The sequence below is a fragment of the Mobula hypostoma genome, chromosome 8 (assembly GCF_963921235.1).
Source record: "Mobula hypostoma chromosome 8, sMobHyp1.1, whole genome shotgun sequence".
NCBI lineage: Eukaryota > Metazoa > Chordata > Chondrichthyes > Myliobatiformes > Myliobatidae > Mobula > Mobula hypostoma.
The window spans coordinates 29,147,042-29,162,576 of record NC_086104.1 but is presented as its reverse complement, the minus strand read 5'-3'; the positions used below and the strand labels follow the sequence as shown (position 1 = coordinate 29,162,576).

The 15,535-nt window shown below is 37.7% G+C and overlaps 1 protein-coding gene across 2 annotated transcripts in view; it reads right to left on the bottom strand.

Moving 5' to 3' along the window:
• LOC134350430 (apoptosis-stimulating of p53 protein 2-like) overlaps positions 1–15,535 on the bottom strand; it is a 107,938-nt gene that overhangs the window by 51,298 nt on the left and 41,105 nt on the right. For both annotated transcript variants that reach the window (XM_063055616.1, XM_063055617.1), the window contains one exon: positions 5,573–5,674. In XM_063055616.1, the coding sequence (XP_062911686.1) occupies positions 5,573–5,674 (102 nt within the window). The remainder of the gene's footprint in view (positions 1–5,572; positions 5,675–15,535) is intronic.

Genomic DNA, 15,535 nt, shown 5'->3' with positions numbered 1-15,535 from the left:
ATGTGGTTATGATAGACCACTTGAAGCTGAACACAAATTTACTTTCAGACTACTTGTATCACGTAGGAATTTGGAGAAAAAAATTACCTTTTATTGAATATACAGTCGGCCGCTCCTTATCCGCGAGGGATTGGTTTCGGGACCCCTCGCAGATACCAAAAAACACGGATGCTCAAGTCCCTTATTCAACCTGCCTCAATGAGGTGGACCTTAGGACCCAGCAGAACCCCAGACCTTATTTAACCTATCTCAGTGCTGTGGACATTAGGACCCGGCGGCGGAGCTCTGAATCCGCAGTGTTTCTGTTCACGAAAATAATCACGATCGAAAATAAAGTGGAAATAATAAAGCGATCGGAAAGAGGTGAAACGCCATCGGTCATTGGAAAAGCGTTAGGCTGCAGTTGGTCAACGACTGGAACAATTTTAAAGGATAAAGTGAGAAAGGCCCTGCCCCAATGAAAGTTACAATTATTACTAAGCAACGCAGTGGTTTAATTACTGGGTTTTGGGTTTATGATCCTCCACATCAACCCGGCACGGATGGAGAGCACGCTCAGGAGCGGTCTGTCACTGGATCAAACTCGGGAACTTCCACTCCCAAGCCTGGCGCGGAAATATATGTTTCTTAAGTGTTTTATATGCACAGAAAGCTAAAATATATACTATATACTAAGACAAACATTTGACTAACTGACGCTAAATAATACCAGATGTACCTGTTCTGACTTACTTCGTAATAGAACTTCCATTTTTTTTCGATCCCGATCCACGATAACCTATGCACATCCTCCCGTATACCTTAAATCATCTCTAGATTACTTATAATATCTCATACAATGTAAGTGCCATGTAAAATAGTTGGTATACTGCATTGTTTAGGGAATAATGACAAGAAAAAAAGTCTGTACATGCTCGAACAACAAGTGCTGGAAGAGCACTTCCGGGTTTCCTCAATTCGCGGTTGGTTGAATTCGCGTATGCGGAACTTGTGGATAAGGAGGGCCGACGGTAATGCGTTTAATCGCATAATGTGCTGATGCTTTGCAATAGTTCAACTAAGCTAAAAATATTTTGTTAATGATTTTTCATTTGTACTCCATTTCTGAGCTTAATTGCTTAAGTGTTCCACAATAACAAGCCAGCATTGATGGATTCCAGTTACCGTGATACTCTTTCTCCATGATTGCAATGACGTGGTGAAACCTTTCACCATGCTCGTCGTGAACAGTGCCAAGATTTGCAGGGAAGATGGCTAAATGGGAATGCAACAAGTGTAAGGAGTCCAGGTTTTGTCTTGGTCGCCAATTTTGCACCCAAAGTAGAGCTCATAGGCTTTCTTAATAAGTGGAGTCATGCTCAGCCTTTGAGATATACAGTTGAATCAGAAGTTTACATACACCTTAGCCAAATACATTTAAACTCAGTTTTTCACAATTCCTGACATTTAATCCTAGAAAACATTCACTGTCTTAGGTCAGTTAGGATCATTATTTTATTTTAAGAATGTGAAATGTCAGAATAATAGTAGAGAGAATTATTTATTTCAGCTTTTATTTCTTTCATCACTTTCCCAGTGGGTCAGAAGTTTACATACACCTTGTTAGTATTTGGTAGCCTTCCACAAGCTTCCCACAGTAAGTTGCTGGAATTTTGTTCCATTCCTCTAGACAGAACTGGTGTAACTGAGTCAGGTTTGGCGCGAAAAGTGCAAATCAATCACAGAACAACAGCAAAGGACCTTGTGAAGATGCTGGAGGAAACAGGTAGACAAGTACCTATATCCACAGTAAAATGAGTCCTATATCAACACAACCTGAAAGGCTGCTCTTCAAGGAAGAAGCCACTGCTCCAAAACCACCATAAAAAAAGCCAGACTACAGTTTGCAAGTGCACATGGGGACAAAGATCTTACTTTTTGGAGAAATGTTCTCTGGTCTGATGAAACAAAAATTGAACTGTTTGGCCATAATGACCATAGTTATGTCTGGAGGAAAAAGGGTGATGCTTGCTAGCCGAAGAACACCATCCCAACCGTGAAGCATGGGGGTGGGAGCATCATGTTGTGGGGGTGCTTTGCTGCAGGAGGGACTGGTGCACTTAACAAAATAGATGGCATCATGAGGAAGGAAGATTATGTGGATATATTGAAGGAACATCTCAAGACATCAGCCAGGAAGTTAAAGCTTGGTCGCAAATGGGTCTTCCAAATGGACAATGGCCCCAAGCATACCTCCAAAGTTGTGGCAAAATTGCTTAAGGACAACAAAGTCAAGATATTGGAGTGGCCATCTCAAAGCCCTGACCTCAATCCAATAGAAAATTTGTGGGCAGAACTGAAAAAGCATGTGCGAGCAAGGAGGCCTACAAACCTCACTCAGTTACACCAGTTCTGTCTGGAGGAATGGAACAAAATTCCAGCAACTTACTGTGAAAAGCTTGTGGAAGGCTACCCAAAATGTTTGACCCAAGTTAAATAATTTAAAGGCAATGCTATCAAATACTAACAAAGTGTATGTAAACTTCTGACCCACTGGGAAAGTGATGAAAGAAATAAAAGCCGAAATAAATCATTCTCTCTACTACTATTCTGACATTTCACATTCTTGAAATAAAGTAGTGATCCTGACCGACCTAAGACAGGGAATGTTTTCTAGGATTAAATGTCAGGAATTGTGGAAAAACGGAGTTTAAATGTATTTGGTTAAGGTGTATGTAAACTTCTGACTTCAAGTGTGTGTGTGTGTGTGTGTGTGTGTGTGTGTGTGTGTGTGTGTGTGTGTGTGTGTGTATAAAAAACGTATTGTGGCTGTTGCAACATTAGCAAGACATTTTTGATATCACAAATACTCCTGAAAATGACCTTATTATAACGAAAACACAATATGTTATGTATGTAGAGCATGTGCAAAGAAAAGAGTACAGTCAACATTTCAGCCAAGACCATTCATCAAGACTGGAGGAAAAAAAACATGAGGGGTCAGAGTAAGGTGGGGAGAGGGGAGGAAACACAAGGTGATAGGTGAAACTGGGAAGTGGGGAGGCGGGGAAGGAAAGAGCTGGGAAGTTGATTGGTGAAAGAGGTACAGGGCTGGAGAAGGGGGAATCTGAGAGGAGAGGACCGAAGGCCATGGAAGAAAGAAAAGGGAGAGGAGCACCAGAGGGAGGCGATGGAGATAAGGTGAGAGAGGGAAAAGGGGATAGGGAATGCTAAGGGGAATGATGGGCAAGTAAGGAGATAAAGTGAGCGGGGGAGATGGGAATGGTGAAGGGGTGGGGGGGGAGCGTGTTTGCCGGAAATTCAAGAAATTGATGTTCATGCCATCAGGTTGGAGGCTACCCAGACTAATCAACAGTACAATTTACCTCTCATGGCTCTATGAAACCTTAACAATTTTAAAAACAGAGAAGCTAAAAGTCAAAAAGCATTTAAAGATACCTCTAGATAAAGTGTTGAGCCACAACAGATGGACAATATTTTAAACACTTTTTCTTAAGTTTTACTGGAGAAAATGAAGGATGCTAAAGAAATAAGGGAAGTGAGATCCAAAGGGTTTTGGATCATACACAAGTTACCAGGGAGGAGGTACTGCCAGCCTTAAAGTGCATTATGTTGGATAAATACTTATGGCCTAACAAAGTGCATCTTTGGATCTTAAAGGAAGCAAGGAAAGAAACTGCAGAGGCCCCTGCTGAGATATTTGCTTTATTTTTAGGCACAGGTGAAGTTAGAAACATAGAAACATGGAAAACATACAGCACAATACAAGCCCTTCGGCCTACAAAGCTGTGCCAAACATGTCCCTACCTTAGAACTACCTAGGCTTTACCTATAGCCCTCTATTTTTCTAAGCTCCATGTAGCCATCCAGGAGTCTCTTAAAAGATCCCATCGTTTCCACCTCCACCACCGCCACTGACAGCCTATTCCATGCACTCACCACTCTCTAAGTAAAAAACTTACCCCAATATCTCCTCTGTAGCTACTTCCAAGCACTTTAAAACTATGCCCTCTCGTGCCAGCCAATTCAGCCCTGGAACTCAGTTCCAGAAGACGAAGGGCTAATATTGTACCATTATTTAACAAGGGCAGCAAAGACAAACCAGGAACCACAGATCAGCAAGTTTGACATCAGCAGAGGGTAAGCTACTGGAAGGGATTCTGAGGGATAGGATCTGTCAACATTTGGACAGATAAGGTCTAATTAGGGAGAGTTCACAGTGTTTTGTGCATGGGAAGACGTGTGACATTTTGAAAATGTAACCATGAGGATCGAAAAGGGTGAAGTAGTAGATGTTGTCTATATGTACTTTAGCAAGGCCTCTGCCAAGATCCCACATGGCATACTGAACTGGAAGGTTAGATCGCATGGGATCCAGAAAGACATAGCCAAATGGATTCATAATTGGCACAGTGGTAGGAAGCAGAGATTGTTGGCTCAAGGTTGGTTCTTAGAGGGGAGGCCTGTCACTAGTGGTGTGCCACAGAGGCTGGTGCTGGGACCTCTGTTTCTTGTTAGTTAGGCAGAAGATGGTGTGTATATAGAATGAGCTGTTAAAAAAGTGGTTGACATTCAAAATCCATTTGGATAAGTACATGGATAGGAGATGGTTAGAGAGATATGATCCAAATGGAACGAGCTTGGTGAGCACCATGGTTAGCATGGATGAGTTGGCCTGAAATTCCCATTTCCATGCTGTATTACTCTATGACTTTATAATTGAGGGGAGAAGACACAGGGTGCACAAATATTAAGCAGAGGACCAAAACAGAAAAATCAGGAAACTAAAGATGGAGTACTCAGAAGTGATCAAATAAGTTTAAAAAAACATAAGAAAATACTTTTACTAAAAACAAAGACATAGAAATCGTGTGTCATCAGGGCACTTAGCTATTGAAGGTCAATGGAACAAACTTAATTATAATCACAATTTGGCTCAGAACAGTATGAGAAGGAAATGTTTTTGATGAAGTGAGACATCCTTCACATGAAAATAAACCAATAAATGCGTATATCTAAAGACAACATAATCCACTGATCTACTATCTGATTGTGCTGAAATCCCTAACATCTTACTAACATGGGTGCTGTTTTCACAAACTTCTGAGTTTAAAGGACTGTGGAAACAGAACCTGGTGAATTTATGCTTCTACCAGCACTTCTTTTCAACTCATTGGGACCTATTTACCACACTACTTTTAAAGTCAGAGGCCTCCCATTTCCACTATCTCCTTTAAACTCAGAAGATTTTGTCCTGGTGCACTCTTTGAATTCAACTGGTTCACTGTAAAATGTGTTATATACTGTGTGACAGCTAATAAATAGTTTGAGATATTGATAAGAGCAATAGTAATAGTTCAGAAAAACCTGGTGTCTAGCAGCTTTAAAGTCCCAAGGGTAGCAAGTTATCAGAGTTTGACTGTATTTGAAAAGTGAAAAAGTGTTCTGTTATTTCAGGAAGATATCAAATGACCAGTTAATTTGCCACAGAATAAAATAAAATGAAATCAGATTTGGTATTTGTCTTTTGGTATCAGTCTCACAAGGCTTCAAAATGTCTATTGATGAATACCTTCGTAGCCAACAGTTGCTGTTGGGAATCAATCTGTTGTTGTTGCCGTGCTGCCATTTCCTGCAGTTCAGCAAGTGTCATATCCATGCGTGGCCCACTAATCTGAAAATAAACACGATAAAAATTGTTTTCCAAATCAATTGTTTCACATTTCTTCAGTGGAAACTTAGATAACAGCAATTCTTCTTTAACCTGAATATTAAATTTAGCAACTAAGCAGTTGTGGCTCTTTCCCTTCTGAGAAAGGAGTCAGCTATATTCTACATCATTCTCTTCAATCCTCCAGCGGCTTTCTCTTAGAATTCCAGCATAATATTTAACTTTGCTAAAGTTACTACAATACAATCTAAACAATAAAGAAAGCACGGAAGCAGCATCTACAAGTTTAAAAAATTTAAGCTAACTAGATTCTTTCTCCTCATTAAATATGGCTATATATTTACTTTCCAAATTCAATATTTTTCCTCTTCTGTGTCTATCTATCAGTATTTAGAGTAGTGCCTTGACAAATATGGTCTCAGCCTGTCACAAACATTCCATCTTCACTCCTCCCTGTCTCTGCAATTTAAAATTTACTTGATTTCTTGCGTTCCCAGTTTGAATACGGATCCTTAATGAGAAATAGGAATTCGGATTTTGAAGCCAGCAAGGAAGTTATAAGAACAGGAGAAAATCTACAGATGCTGCAAGTCCAAGCAACGCACACAAAATACTGGAGGAACTCAGCAGGACAAGCAACATCTATGGAAAAGGGTACATTGATGTTTGGGGCTGTGACCTTTCATCAGGACTGGAGAAAAATAAATGACTCCTCCAGCATTTTGTGTCTGTTGCAAGGAAGTGATAAAGCACATTGGTTCTGAGTCCTTATCAATATAAGGTCAATGGAATTTCAGGTGGCTCTGTAAATGTTGTTTTGGCTATTGTTTTGTTTCATAGTTGAAAAGCTCAAGCTTGTGACTCTATCTATATTTCTTGCTGCCTCAATAAAGCAAACAGCAAAATCCAAGACCTCACCCATCCCAGATATCCTCTGTTCTTCCCTTTACCACTGGGCATAAGATACAAAAGCTGAAAACACCTAAGGATAGCTTCTTCCCCACGGTTGTAAGACTACTGAATGGTTCCCTAGTATGATAAGGTGGACCCTTGATCTCACAATCTAACTCACCGCAATCTTGTAATTTATTGTTTACTGGCATTGCATTTTCTTTTACACTTTATTCAGCATTCTGTTATTGTTTTACCTTGTTTTACTTAAATGCACTATGTAATGATCCGGTGTGTATGAACGGTATGCAACATGCTTTTCACTCTATCTCAGTATATGCGACAACAGTAACCCAATTCTGTTCAATGCCATTACTGATCAGGCCAAGCCCTAACATATTTTGAAGAGATAATAAATTTGCCTGCAAATAAAGATAGCAATAGAGGGAACATTCAGTTGGTATTAGTTGAATTTGTAAACTATCAGGGGATTTATTTAAAATAAAGCCCATACCTAAAAGGGCACAAGTTGGTACACAATGTTCATCTGTATAAACAATGCTTGGAGATAAAAATGTTTTGGAGAAGATGGAAAGCAGACAGAAAAAATACAATAACAAGAAAAAATGTGCAGATGCTGGAAATCCAAGCAATACACACGAAATGCTGGAGGAACTCAGCAGGCTAGGCAGCATCTACGGCAAAGAGTGCAGTCGACATTTCAGGCCGAGATGCCTTCAGCAGGGAAAACACACTTTTAGTTTACAATTAGTTTATCTCAACTGGGCAAACATGTCATTTGAAGGAAGAATAAAAAGTTTACAATCCAATTGAAGACTACCATACAGTTTTCCATATGACAGTCTATAAATCCTTCCAAGAGGCCAATTACTCCCTATGTAGAATTACATTACAAGAACAGAACAAGTTAGAATAGCAATCAGATGTAGAGAAGGCATTTTGTCATCACATGGTGATTGGGATGTCTCTGTTTCTTTTCCAATATTTCTATTAATTTTCTACATAGGAGAATACAAAGTTCAAGAAAAAAGAAATACATCAAATACATTATACTGAATCGCACATACAAACTCTTTACTCTATATTCATACAAATTGATTAATTGATAACATTGAAATATAGTAAATTTATTATACGGAAAAAAATCTAAATCACTACCAAGACCAAAGCTGATTAGTAAAGAAGAAAAAAGAAAAAAAAAAGTATATTATTAGCCATCATCTGTGCTACTTGGGTATAACAATTAACTGTGTTAAAAATTTCATTCCAAGTTTCCTCAGAAATTGAAGTCTGCAAGTCTTGTTCCCAAAGATTTTTAATTTTATCTAAAGGAATAGTTCTCATTCCCAGCAACATATTATAAATATTAGATATAGATCCATTATAAAAAGGTTTCAAATTAAAAATTACATCTGGTAGATTCTTATCAGGACTTTTAAAAAATGTACATGTTTGAAACCGTAAAAAGTCTCTTATTTGTAGGTATCGAAGAAAGTGAGTTTTGGGTAAGCTATATTTAGTTGACAGTTGCTCAAACGAAAGGAGACTTCCCTCCACAAACAAGTCGTGGAAGCATTTAATACCTAATCTATCCCATTCTTTAAAAGCCACATCTATCATAGAAGATTTTTTTAAAACTTAGAAAAAATGTGACTTGAAAGAGAAAATCTCAATAAGCCAAAGTATTTTCAGAATTGTACCCAAATTCTCATAGTATGTTTAACTACCAAATTGTCAGTTAACTTACTCAGGGATAAAGGAAGTGAGGATCCAAGAAGAGAAATAATAGAAAATTTATTAACAGAGTTGGCTTCTAAAGGAACCCACATCCGACAATCCTCACAATTAATATAACCAAAATGTAAGACATGTATATTAACTGCCCAATAATAAAACCTAAAGTTTGGTAAAGCTAGCCCTCCATTCTTTTTAGCTTTCTGAAGATGAATTTTGTTTAGTCTAGAACGCTTATTTTTCCATATATAGAATAATAGAATCAAGAGAATCAAAAGAAGATTTAGGGATAAAAGCAGATAAAGCCTGAAAAAGATACATAAATTTAGGTAAAATATTCAGTTTAATAGAATTAATTCGACCAATCAATGATAACGAAAGAGGTGACCAATTTGATAGTGTCCTTTTTACATAATTCAATAGGGTAAGAAAATTTTCTTTAAATAAGCACTTACAATTTTTAGTAATTGTTATACCCAAGTAAACTGGTTTCTTACAATTTTAAAAGGAAGGTTAGAAGTAGTTGATATCCAATTATTCAAAGGAAAAAGTTTACTCTTATGTAAATTCAGTTTATAGCCTGAGAACTGGCTAAAACAGGAGAGTAAAGAAAGCGCATGGGATAACGAAGTCTCGACATTAGAAATAAAGAGCAATAGATTATCAGCATAAAGCGAAACTTTGTGGATAGTGCCTCTCCTTAGAATACCAGTGATATCATTAGATTTTCGAAAGGCTATAGCTAAGAGTTCTAAAGCCAGAACAAAAAGCAAAGGACTCAACGGACAGCCTTGTCTGGTGCCACGTTGAAGCTTAAATGGTTTGGAGTTCTGAAAATTAGTAATAACCTAGTGGAGTAAAGTAATTTCATCCATTGAATGAAATCAGGTCCAAAATTGAATTTTTCCAAAATTTTAAATAAATAATTCCATTCAACTCTGTCAAAAGCCTTCTCAGCGTCTAGGGATACCATACATTCCGATATCTCCTTAGAAGGAGTATAGATAACATTTAATAAACAACGAATATTAAAATGAGAATATTGGTTTTTGATAAATCCAGTCTGGGATTATCAGAAATGACAGATAGTAAAATATTTTCAATCCTGCAGGCCAGAATTTAGATACAATATTAGTATCAACAGTCAGTAAAGAAATTGGTCTATAGGAAGAGCATTCAACTGGATCCTTATTCTTTGAGGATAAGCGAAATGGAAGCCTCATAGAAAGATTGAGGCAGCCTGCCCAACTTAAATGAATCCGAAAAAACTGAACATAAATGAAGTATAAGCAGTGAGGAAACGGTCTTATAAAACTCTCCAGAAAATCCATCTGGACCCGGAGCTTTTCTCGAGTGCAATGAGCGCACAGCCTCGACAATTTCGTCAAAAGAAATAGGTTGTTCCAACTGCTTTCTGTTGTCAACAGAAATCATGGGAATGTTTAATTGGTCTAAAAAATTGTTCATTACAGTGTTATCTTTAGGAGAGTCAGAGCTATAGGGTCTAGAATAAAATTCTCTAAAAGTATCATTTATTTCTAAATGATCAGTTGTCCTATTATCGTTAGCTTTACGTATTTCTTTAATCTGCTGTTTAGCTATAAAGGTTTTAATTCGATTAGCCAATAATTTACCTGGTTTGTCTCCATGAATATAAAATTGACTTTTATCTTTTAGGAGTTGAGTTTCAACTGGATAAATTAAAAGGAGATCATATTTAGTTTTAATTTCAATACACCTTTTATATAAAGCAGGATTTGGACCAAGGCATACTGTTGGTCTAATTGTTTCAACTGGTTAGCTAAATCACTTCTCTCTTTATTAGCTTTTTTCTTAATACTTACAGTATAAGAAATAATTTGTCCTCTAGTATATGCCTTAAAGGCATCCCATCTAATAAGACTAGAAGTCTCCTCTAATCTATATTCTCTTCAAAAAAAAAGAGTAATTTGTCTCTCCATAAACTTTAAAAAATCTTTAGCAGATAACAAAGTTAGATTAAAATGCCAAAGCCTGTTTGTTTGAAGAAGGCCAGGGAGATTTAAAGATAAGAGCACAGGAGCATGATCTGAGACAACATTCTCTCTATATTCACAGGATTCAATAAACAGAATCATTTGGCTATCAATAAAAAAGTAATCAATCCTGGAATATGTATGATGGACATGAGAGAAAAACAAATATTCCCTGTCTACTGTATGAAAAAAAACGCCAAACATGAACCATACCACATTTCATGAGAAAAAATTTAATACACACATCTGATTTATTTGGCATCACTAGTTTAGAAGATGAACGATCTAAAGCTGGATCTAAACAACAATTAAAATCTCCTCCCATCACCAATGAGTACAGACTCAGATCTGGCAAAAATGGAAAAAAAATGCTCAAAGAGGCTTGGGTCATCTATGTTTGGAGCATACACATAGGCAAATACCATTAATTTGTTATCTAGCTTCCCTGATACTATAACAAAATGCCCATTAGTATCAGAAATTACTTTATGTTGAACAAAGGAAACTTTATTATCTATAAGGATCAAAACGCCTCTGGCTTTGGCCTGAAACGAAGAATGGAAATGGGACTCTCTCCATTGATTAAAAAGGCGTGAATTGTCACACTTACGTACACGAATTTCTTGAAGACAAACAACTGGTACTGTAAGTTTTTTAATATAGGCAAAAATCTTATTTCTTTTCACAGGGTGATTTAGCACTTTCACATTAAAACTATGTAAATTAATACTTTAATCCATTTTAAAACTATTTATAAGAAAGGTTAAAGTAACAATCAGAAGAATGTATATTAAACCCAAACCTTGAGATATGGTAACTAGGCAACACAGTTGACTAAATTTCCAAGTCAGCTTCAAGAAAAGAGAACTCCCCATCCCGCTCCCTCCTCCCAAAGACAGAAAATCGGCCAAAAGGCAGCTGATGCCTACTCCCACTAATATCATCTCCCCCAGAAAAGCCTGCTGGAACCGCTCCAAAGAATTCAAGGTTGATTACTGTTCCAACCAAGACAAAGCAAAATGCAGTAAAAAAGTAAGCTTGTACAATTCTACCAAAGAAGCAATTATTCATACTGAAAAATATTAAACAGTTGTATTTCTAAGTCTAAAAATTCCTGAGCCTTTTCGTTCGTAAGAAACCATTTCTTTAAGCCATCTTGCATTGTAATTCTCAGCCGAGCCGGATAGCAAAGAGAAGGTTTGAAGTTTTTGCTATAATGTTCCGCCATAACTTTTTTAAACTTAGCATATTCTTCCATAACTTCCGATGAGAAATCTTCAACAATACAAATCTTCTGACCCTTGTAGTCACTCATACCCTTCCGACAGGATTCATGAATCAAAAGGTCCTTTGTTTGAAATTCATGAAAGCATATAATGACCGATCTTGGTCTTGATTCTGAAGTCAATCTATAAATAGGCGATCTGTGAACACGTAGAGACTGTATAATATCAGAGAATAATTCCATCAGAAGGTTTGCAAAGAATTCCTTAGGATTATCTCCTTCTGTTAACTCTTTATGTCCCAAGATTCGTAAGTTGTTTCTCCTACTTCTATTTTCCAAATCAATAATCTTCTGTCTCAGTTTTCCATTGGACTTGGATTGTTTTTCATACAGCTTTTGCAAATCATTAGTTTTCTTATCCAGTATCGTTATAATCTCTCCATGCTCTTTTATCCTCTTATCATGCTCGATTAAAGTTTCTTGAATAACATCCAGTTTTGTACCTATTTGTTTAACTTCAAAGCTGATTTGTTGTGAATCGGCCGACGTTTCTTTTTTAAACTGATGAAACTCCACGGTAAGCTTTTGCGAGTACGTAGACAGCTTTTGAAGTAAGCCCGTAATAGAATCCAAAGCTGCTTTGGTAGACATAGTAAGATAATAACACACTTAATAGTAATATTTCAAATGGTTGGAAACAAAAAAGGAAGTAAACTAGGAGCACCGGGAAAGACTGTTACTCCATCAGCAACCAGCAGGCAGTTCTCTAAATAGTGAAAAATCATACATATTAAAATTCATAATAGAAACCTAGTTACAAAATAGAAAACAGCTCAAGGATCCAGAATATTTACTCAGGTAGTGAAGTAGTCCTCCACTAAAAACTGGCGCCAGGATCACAAACATTCACATTTTATATAGAAAAATAAAGGCTGTGAACTCATAATAATTTCAAAATTTGCAAACGATACTCAAGTAAGAGAGAGAAATAAGATGCAAAAGTTAAAGGATGACTCAGCAGAAAGATTGACATTACGTGTCTGATGTCAGACCACTTTCAAAGAAAGTAATAACGTACTTCTTGGAAGTAAGGGGTTAAATTAGCGAATAGAGGTTAACATGACCAAGTGTTGGGATTTATTTTTTAGAGGACAGAAATTTAAAAGTTAAATTTGTACATATCGATCCTCAGACCTTATTTAAAAACTGTTTGATCTTCATACTAAAATGGGTAACATCAGAAGACTCTTTTCATATCCACCAGGAAAGACAGAAAAGCTAGATCAGTACACTTAGAAGTTCCATGCTAAAGAATCTATTGGAGTAGATGTGGAGAAAATGCTTCCATTTGTGAAACAAAACAAAATTAAAGAAAATAAATATTAGACCAGGACTAATAATCAATATAGGGAAAAATCTGGGGGTGGGGGGAGAGCTCTCATGGAGCATAGAGGAGAATACAGTTTATACATTCTTTACAGCTAAATATTAGACTGTATTTTCAGAAGCACTGTAAGGGGAGATATTGCTCATATCTATGTGGCTGAGTGTCCAACAACAATCTAATCCTGATCGCTTGAGAAAAAATTCGGAAGCACTAGTGATAACCAATAAAAATATCTCATGACTCAGCAACTATTTGAAGTTGAACCAACAGTAAGGGATGACTTCACTGCACTTCTGATCAAAGTAAAATTTTACTGGGGGGAGAAAGGAAAAGATATGTGTAGAAGCACATTATAACGGTCAACGAAGTCCCATATACCAATGTTAAGAACCATTCCATGCAACATGGTGAGCTCTTTTTAATTAGTTAATTCACTTTCTGGCCAGTGGCCAGAAAGTAGGAGAACTGTGATCCCGGTGGGAGGAAAAACCCATGAGAACCGGAGCTCCGCCAAACACTCAGTGAATGCAGGAACCAGAGACCTGAAGAGTGGAAGGGAACTTGGCAAATGGAATTGGAAATGGAAATGTCACATGATGGGTCATATACTAAAACATGAGGATTTCCGAATGGTCTGGTAGCAGACTATTTATTTATTTAGTGATACAGTGCAGAGTAGGCTCTTCCGACCCTTCGAGCCACACCACCCAGACACACCCAACAACCCCGATTAACCCTAACCTAATCACAAGACTATTTACAATGCCTTATTAACCAACCCAATATATCTTTGGACCGTAGGAGAAAACCGGAGGACCCAAAGAAAACCAATGCATTTCAGAAGGAGGATGTACAAGACTCCTTACAATGGAGTTGTTGAGTTGTAATATAATGGCAACATAATCTACAGGATGAGAATTCTCTATTTTGATTTAAAGTAAATCAATTGTTTTGTAAAATGATTTAATTCCCATCACTCTTATCTTTCACCAATCAATTAAAATCCAAGTACCCCAGTCCTTGACACCAAGGCTGACCTATTAAAAACATATTTGTCTTAAACAGTGCTGCCACTCCAAAAAAATCTGTCAATTCTTAATTTTCTTGAGGCCATTATTTCCCCCTCGGTAATACATTGCAAAAACTTCCATGGAAGAACAGTATTTTTGCTGGATCTGTCCCAAAAGTCCCTTTTTTGAAAAAGGATGTAATACTTTGGTGCCACTATTGCAGAAATGACAGACTATGCTCAACTGCATCTTCCATATGCACTTCTCTCAGTAACCCACACAGAATGGGCAGCATAGCTACCTCAGCAAAGGTGAACTTACTTTTCTCAAACATTGACAGGCCTCTTAGTTTCCGTGACTAACTGGTTGCATTATTGTCTGGTACGGCAATTCAAATGTGCAGGAACCCAGGAAACTGCAGAGAGCTGGTGACTCTGCTCAATACATAATGGGCAGAACTCTCCCCCATCATTAGGAGGCACTGCCCCAAGAAGGCAACATCTATCAATGATCCTCACCATCCACGTCGTCTTCTTGCAGCCACCATTGGGCAGGAGGTACAGAAACTTGAAATCCCACACACCAGGTTCAAGAACAACTAATTCCTTCAGCTATTCAGTTCTTGAACCAATCAGCCCAATCCTTATTAATTTAGTTTTAATAAATAAATAAATGTTATAAATTTCTTGGATGAGGAAGTGAAAGGATAGGTTAGTAAGTTTGCAGATGATACGAAAGTTGGTGGCATTGTGTGGCCAGGCATAGCTCAAATACCATCTATAAACTTGCTGACAATACAACCATTGTTGGTAGAATCTCAGGTGTGACGAGAGGGTGTACAGGAGTGAGATATGCTAACTAGTGGAGTGGTGCTGCAGCAACAACCTAGCAATCAACATCAGTAAGATGAAAGAGCTGATTGTGGGCTTCAGGAAGGGTAAGATGAAAGAGCACATACCAATCCTCAGAGGGACTGGAAGTGGAGACAGTGATCAGTTTCAAGTTCCTGGGTGTCAAGATCTCTGAGGATCTAACCTGGTCCCACATATCGATGTAGTTATAACGAAGGCAAGACAGCGGCTGTACTTTATTAGGAGTTTGAAGAGATTTGGCATGTCAACAAATACACTCAAAAACTTCTATAGCTGTACCAAAGAGAACATTCTGACAGGCTGCATCACTGTCTGGTATGGAGGGGCTACTGCACAGGACCGAAAGAAGCTGCAGATGGTTGTAAATCAAGTCAGCTCCATCTTGGGTACCAGCCTACAAAGTACCCAGGACATCTTCATGGAGTGGTGTCTTAGAAAGACAGTGTCCATTATTAAGGACTTCCAGCACCCAGGGCATGCCCTTTTCTCACTGTTATCATCGGGTAGGAGTTACAGAAGCCTGAAGGCACACAGTCAGTGATTCAGGAACAGCTTCTTCCCCTCTGCCATCTGATGCCTAAATGGACATTGAATCCTTAGACACCACCCCACTTATTTAATTTTCAATATTTCTGTTTTTGCATGTTTTTTAATCTATTCAATATACTTGTACTGTAATTGATTTACTTATTTATTATTGTTTTTATAT